Raw genomic sequence first — 6,821 nt, 5'->3', positions numbered from 1 at the left:
GAAACATGCAAATGCATATGAACATGACTAAGGCGAGGATGAGGGTCACTACATTGTACCAGTTACCCTTTCAATGATGCAAGCTCTTGTATGTTTCATTACAATAGATTATTCAAAAATTAACAACAGATTATAACATATTACCCTTTAAAAAATTAACAGATTATAACAATTTATGTATGTTCTAATCTGTTATATATATGTATGTTTATATATATATATATATGTATGTTATAACAGATTATATATGTATGTTTACCAGTTACCAGTTACCAGTTACCAGTTACCAGTTACCAGTTACCCAGATTATATGTATGTTATAATCTATTATATATATATATGTTTAACATATTATAACAAGCTCATATATATAAATCATTACAAAATACAACTACAATTTCCAAACAATTTCATTACAAAAATCATTCTCAAAACCTGTTATATATATATATATATATATATATATATGTATGTATGCATGTATGTATGTATATGTGTAAGTATAGAGAGAGAGAGAGATGAACAAAAGCCAGAGAGAAACTGACCTGGATGAGGGACGAGAAACGGAGAGGGAAAGATATGCAAATGCTTAACTGAGAGAGAGAAGACGAAGAGGGACACGAAGACGGTGACGGAGACAGCGAACAAACGCTGGACGGTGGAGGAGGGGGACAACGATGGAAACCCCTACACCTAGAATAGAGCTTCAGCAGGAATAGAGCTGAAACATGATTATTTCTCCCTTTGTTATCATATTTTGAGCGGGATTTTTTTTTTTTTTTTTTTTTCACAGTGCGTGAAACACACGCACTATAATATGAAGGTGTGATTTTTCCTCCCTTCTTGGATGCCACATAATTAGAGCTGCTTCTAGTGCTCATGTTTTAGTGGTCTGTAGCGGGACTGTTTCAACATTTAACCTAGCATAGCCTCCGTTTATGAAGATAGGTGTGGGGCTTTTTTGGCTAAAATAGTCACACACACAAAAAAAAAAAAAAAAGTTTTTTAGCCCAATAAGACAAACATTACATTCAATCCATAATAAAAAAAAGTCAAAAAATTTATCTCAAACGAGACTTTTTAGCCTAGGCTAAAATAGCCAAAAAGTCAAAAAATCAACCCACTTTCCAAACAAAACCATAATAGTCCCAAACTGAGTCGCTGTTTGGCATTGTTTTTTTTTTAGTTAGATTTTGAGTTTGAAATTTTTTTTATTTGGGATTAAAAAGTTTGTTTAGTTTGATTTTTTTAATGGGTATGGCTTCTATCCAATCCGGGATCGGACTAGACCGTGTTTCTGGGCCCGTGAGGGCCCGTCACGGGTTCCGTTTTGATAATTTGAACCGTTCAATGTGTAGAACTCGTCGAGTACTATATGCTTATAAAAAATTACGTTGATCGGATATCGATAGCTATATGATCCAATTAGTTTCGTATTAAAATAATTGGAAGGTGAACAAATTAACGGTTGACAAAAAATTGTTTTGATCACATAACTATCGATATCCGGTCAACGTGATTTTTTACAGGCATATAGTACTCGACGATTTCTACACATCGAACGGTTCAGATTATCAAAATGAGACCCGTGGTAAGTCCCCACATGCCCAACAACACAGTTCAGATTATCGGACTGGACAGAAACTATACCCTTTTTTAATTTTTATGAAAGAAAAAGTAAAATAGTTATAATTTAAATATGCATTTATCTTATTAATTTATTTAATCTATTTTATCTTTTGTGTTTTTTTAACTCAATTAAATTTGTCAAACGAACACTGAATAGTCACTGAAAGCTTATGCATAATGGATGTTGTCTAAAAAGAATTGTCGGGTTAGTTAGCAATGAGAAAAATCATCGTGCATTAAATTAAAAAAGAACGGAAAAAAGAAAAGACGAAGAAGAGAGGCCTGTTAGGATGGTTGGCCCTTGCGTCAGTAAAAAAGAGAGAGATGTCAAGGCAGTAAGCTTGGGCTTAAAGAGAGGAACCAATCGAACGTGGCTAAAAGTTAAAATTAATTTTTAATTTATATTAAATAACATTATTATTTTATTTTTTATATACTCTTTTAAAAAAATAAAAAATTAATTTTTAATCAATTTCTTAAAATAATTATTACATATTATATTCAAATATGTAGATATCTATACATATTTATATGTAGATAAAATGACAAAGAAGTAATGAGTAATGAAGTATGAGGGAAAGATTAGATTCTGAAATAATTTACCAGAGCAGTTGGCAGTAGTTAGTCTGTCTTCCAAAATCATGCATGTCACCTGTTATATCTTGGACAGGTAAGCTAGGCGCTCACTCTCCCTCTCTCTCTCTCTCTCTCTCTCTCTCCTCTTTTTATGCTTTCTATCTCTAGGCTGCTAGCTCTGTAAATTGGTCTATGATCTATAAAATAGGAATTTGATTCTTCCAATGCCATTTCTGCAAGGACCCATTTGGTGAATTTGGTTTTTCTTTGGAGAATTTGAGCAAACAATTGATGGTGTCCAGGGTTCTATCAAATACCCAATTTAGGAGCACTGTTTAGACTCTGTCGGTTTCAATTCAAGTAGAATTTCTTGATAAAAAAAAAAGAAAAAAAAAATTATTCAAGTAGAATTTGATGCTTTCTGGTCTTTTTTTGGGTACCCTCTTCTGAGAACCTAGGGTCTATGCAACTACCCTTTGTTTGGGTTCTTGTGCTTTTGATTCATATCTTCAACTTCTAACAGCTGGTATATTTCCATATCAGGAGTTCTCTAGATTCCATTATTTCCTAGTTTGAATCTTAATTTGTTCTCGTCGTTTGGGTCTCAAATTAAGAGATTCAAGCTTGCTTTAGATCAAAACTAGTGTTCAATTGTGTGGAGGATGTGAAAAAAAAAAAAAAAGGAAAAAAAAAAAGAAACAAGAAAAAAGAAAAGATTTCAACCCATAAACAAAAAGAGGGGAAAAGGGAATCTTCTTTCTTTTTGTTGGTCTGGTGAGCTGTTTGTTACTAAGCCATTGCCATTTTTATTTTCTTCTTTGTTTTACTTTATGCTCTGAAAGGTTCACACTTTCTTGTCTCTGTGATTTACTTTTTCCTACATCAGAGAGTAGACTTGATCCTAGGGTTTTTGAAAGCAGAAGCAAGTAGCTGGGTGCTGTGTAGATTTTATGCTTTGGTACATTGGATTTTAACTTTTCCTTTGTGTCTATTTGATGCCTGCAATGAGAGGTTTCCTTTTGCTTTAAGACCTCTCAGTTCTATAAAGCTGCCCAAGTTATTTATTCCTTGTTGAGTCCTGCAAGACATTACCAGCTAATTTTGGTCAAACTCACTCACTGTTCATTAAGTATATCTATTTAGGCCTTGTTTGGGGTAACCCTTGAGTTGGGTTTTCTTCTTAAGGTGTATAAGTTGATTTCCATAGGTTTTGGAGGTCTTGTTTTTGTTTTCAGTATATGGGTACTGAGGATAACTGCAGTTTGAGATTTCAACAAACATGTGGTGGTGGAGATAGCATTCTGAATTGCCCATCTTCTGTGATGAACACAAATCCACTGTCTGACAAGGTTGCTGAAATGGCAATGAGCTCTGGGTCCATGTTCAAATCTTCTAGTAGTGGTGCAGACCTTTACCTTGGTTCTGGTTGGGACCCACCTGTTTCACTTAGTCAGGGTAAGAATTTTGGAGGCTCTTCAGTGGTTCCTAGCAGTGAGTTTGGTAATTCACCTTACTCTGTTGCACTTGAAAATCAGGCTATACCCAGTAGTACCTCTCATTTTGTTCACTATCTATCTGATTCTGGTCTCGTTGAGATGGTCCCAAAGCTTCCATGCCTTGGAAGTGGGTGTTTCTCAGATATGGCAAGTCCCTTTGGCTTACCTGAGTGTGCCCAGATTGCTAGTACTGGTTGTCCTTCAAATTATACCCAAAACGACCATGGCACTGAAAAGATATCAACAAATGGTGCACTTTGTCAGGGAGAGTATCCAATTTCAGAAGAGGGTATAATGGGCATTACACCTTGTGGAAAGAGGAAAAAGAGGGTATCAGAGTCCAATTCTCCCTTCAATCCTACCAAGGTAAATAGTCTTACATTTTGATTTCCCTATGATCATGTATAACCAATTGATAAATTGTCTGATATTTGCTATAGAATGGTGAGGGAGATCCAAACACAGATAATTCTGGCAATAGTTCCGAATATCGGGAAGTACAGGATGGGAAGAAACAGAAAATTGAACGAAACGTAAGTGCTGATTTGCATGGTAAGCAAACGGGTAAACAACCAAAAGGTAGTTCCAACAGCGGAGAAGAAACTAAAGAAAATTACATACATGTGAGGGCAAGACGAGGCCAGGCAACGAATAGTCACAGCCTTGCCGAAAGGGTATCTTTTTATTGTGAAAGATTACATGATGTGTTTATTCTATGTTTCATATATATCATGTTAGTGAACCTCAAATCTTTTTTCTTGAAGGTGAGAAGAGAGAGGATTAGTGAGAGAATGAGATTGCTTCAAGAACTTGTTCCAGGATGCAATAAGGTAATTTGAGAAGATCTATGTTTCTGGTCATTCTAACGCTTAGTTTGAGCTTTGATTTGGAATGGTGATAAATTTTGGTGTTATTTAATTAATAGATCACAGGGAAGGCAGTAATGCTTGATGAAATCATTAACTATGTGCAGTCCCTGCAACAGCAAGTTGAGGTATTCATTCTGCAACTCTATGATAAAGCTTGATTGTCTATTTTGTTATTAAAGGTCTCTGTATAAGGGAGGGTTATAATGAGTGTGGGCCTTGTTCCATGGTAACATAGGCATCATGTGTTTAAACCAAGTATCAGCGGTTTTTAAATACATGCCCTAATACCGATGGGAATAAAAATTACATGTGTATCAGTCATTTCCGACACAGTTCACAATGGATACTCAAGTTGGTTCACAGTCAATATGGCCAATTTGGCTACTATAAAGGTCTTTTTTTATTTTTATTGATGCTCAATATGTTAAAAATTTATGGTTGCATTGCCTGATTCTCCGTGCGTATTGCGCAATACTCCTGATACTGCTACATTGCATTCGACACTAATTCATCTTCCAATACCACTATTATAAAACTGTGCTCGCCTAATAGAGGTTAAGGACACATATATATGACCTCCCCAGACCCCACAATAACGAGATCCTTGTGCACTGGGACTGTCCTTTATGAGGGATTTGGTGTTCAAACTTCTTGTAATAGCTGAAAAGTGGTGAAATTGGGGTTTCTGACCATTTTGTGCAGTGTGGTCTTGTCTCTTACAATTGAAATAAAAACTGTAAGGAAAATAGTTCCAATGTGTTGTAACCCTTAAATTTTTTGCAAATCTACTCAATAACAGAACATGAAATTGAGAATCATTTTGCAGTTCCACAGAATTCAAACAATATAACTTGATTCTCCTTGCATATTTTGCAGTTTTTGTCAATGAAACTTGCCACTGTCAATCCAGAATTGAACATTGACATAGAAAGAATTCTGTCCAAAGAGGTGAGTTAAACTTGTACCAAATAAATCAAAACCTTATTTTAGCTATTTAGTTATGAACTTTGTCTTAGTTTTCCTTGCACACAGATTCAACACTCGCGAGGAAGCAGTGTAGCTATTCCTGGATTTGGTCCCGGAACGAGCTCTTATCGCCCTTACCTACAAGGTTTGCCACAGGGAGCCTTGCCAGGTGTCCCGAGCACATCTCCATTTCATTCTATGCCTCAGGTAACTAGAACTCCTTGTTTACTAAACTAGATTTTTTTTTTTTAATTTCATTTTTGGCAAAAGCATTGACACAAGGCATGTAGATGCAGAATGTATGGGACAATGAGTTCCAAAGTCTTCTCCAAATGGGATTTGATTCTAATCCTGCTATCGGCAATCTGGGACCAAATGGTAATTGCACATAGCTCACCTCACTCAAGATTTACTACGTAAAATTTTCTTATTGCTTGTTAATATTCTGACCTCAGAAATTTCGTTATGTTTAGCAGGCCGGTCAAAATTGGAGCTATAGGGTTTTGGAAGAGATCAAAGTGTTTCTTTACTTCCAAGTGACAATTCAATTATAACTCCAAGAAAAGAAAAGGAAACCAGAAAAAGAAAAAGAAAATTTTATTTGGAGTTGTATAGGTTCTCAGCTCCAACTGTTTGTTTCTTCGAATTTTAGCAGAAGAAGAAGAAGCTGACTTGTTAGATTTACCAACCATATGTGTATTCAGATTTCAGACAGGGACACCGAGGGACTTTGATTGATGAAGATGATTATTGTTTTCATTGGTGTTGTAGATTTAGAGAGCTATGTTTGAAGGTTTGTACGTGTTTTGCAGAAACTTTTCTGAAAAGAAAAACTTTCTTTTAGAGAGTACATGAAGTTGAAACGAAATACTTGGAAATAGAGGAGAGATTGTGTTTCATGTCATTGCTTAATGGACAAACTCCATTCTGTCTCACCATATGTAAATGACTTCATAGATTTCTCCACTTTTTGTATGACTTGATGCTGAAGCTGCCTAACCTTGTATACTGTTATTTGTGTTTTTAGTGGCTTTTGCTTTACTTTGTACCTTTATGCTGTATTTTTATTTGAGTGGGAGATTTGGAAAAAAATTTGAAAATAAAAAGGAAAAAGGTAGGTCAAATATAAATAAAATATATTTACATTTTATTTAGTTTTACACATCTTTTTTTCTTTCCCTTTCTAAATTTTTTTTTAAATTTCTCAACCAAACACAGCGTTAGAAGAGTTAGAATGATGACGTGGTTAATTCTTAAAAGGATTGACAATTCTTGGTATTTACAC

At 35.1% G+C, this 6,821-nt stretch overlaps 1 protein-coding gene across 8 annotated transcripts; it reads left to right on the top strand.

Moving 5' to 3' along the window:
• Positions 1-2,309: 2,309 nt before the first annotated feature.
• LOC145788631 (transcription factor bHLH74-like) lies at positions 2,310-6,502 on the top strand. 8 transcript variants are annotated; one of them, XM_082912531.1, is made up of 8 exons: positions 2,310-4,067; positions 4,142-4,375; positions 4,466-4,531; positions 4,627-4,695; positions 5,447-5,518; positions 5,603-5,743; positions 5,827-5,914; positions 6,010-6,502. In XM_082912531.1, exons 1-8 carry the CDS (start codon positions 3,444-3,446, stop codon positions 6,033-6,035), a joined length of 1,320 nt encoding a protein of 439 aa, XP_082768657.1. In that variant the 5' UTR covers positions 2,310-3,443; the 3' UTR covers positions 6,036-6,502. The 8 variants fall into 8 exon arrangements, 4 of the variants coding, with proteins under 4 accessions (XP_082768657.1, XP_082768660.1, XP_082768659.1 ...); XR_014358665.1 differs by having other exon boundaries at positions 2,317-4,067; positions 5,587-5,743; positions 5,833-5,914; positions 6,013-6,502; XR_014358666.1 differs by having other exon boundaries at positions 2,317-4,067; positions 5,587-5,743; positions 5,833-5,914.
• The last annotated feature ends 319 nt before the right edge of the window (positions 6,503-6,821 follow it).

The sequence above is a fragment of the Camellia sinensis genome, unplaced genomic scaffold (assembly GCF_055761805.1).
Source record: "Camellia sinensis isolate YWXY unplaced genomic scaffold, ASM5576180v1 Unanchor3, whole genome shotgun sequence".
Classification (NCBI taxonomy): Eukaryota; Viridiplantae; Streptophyta; class Magnoliopsida; order Ericales; family Theaceae; genus Camellia; species Camellia sinensis.
This window is presented reverse-complemented; position numbering and strand designations above follow the sequence as displayed.

Bases quoted from the DNA above. Each gene is read 5' to 3' on its own strand.
- LOC145788631 (XM_082912531.1), top strand. From the start codon at position 3,444: ATGGGTACTGAGGATAACTGCAGTTTGAGATTTCAACAAACATGTGGT. The intron at 4,532-4,626 runs GTAATTTGAGAA...TTTAATTAATAG, and splicing joins TTGTTCCAGGATGCAATAAG to ATCACAGGGAAGGCAGTAAT. The intron at 5,744-5,826 runs GTAACTAGAACT...CAAGGCATGTAG, and splicing joins CATTTCATTCTATGCCTCAG to ATGCAGAATGTATGGGACAA.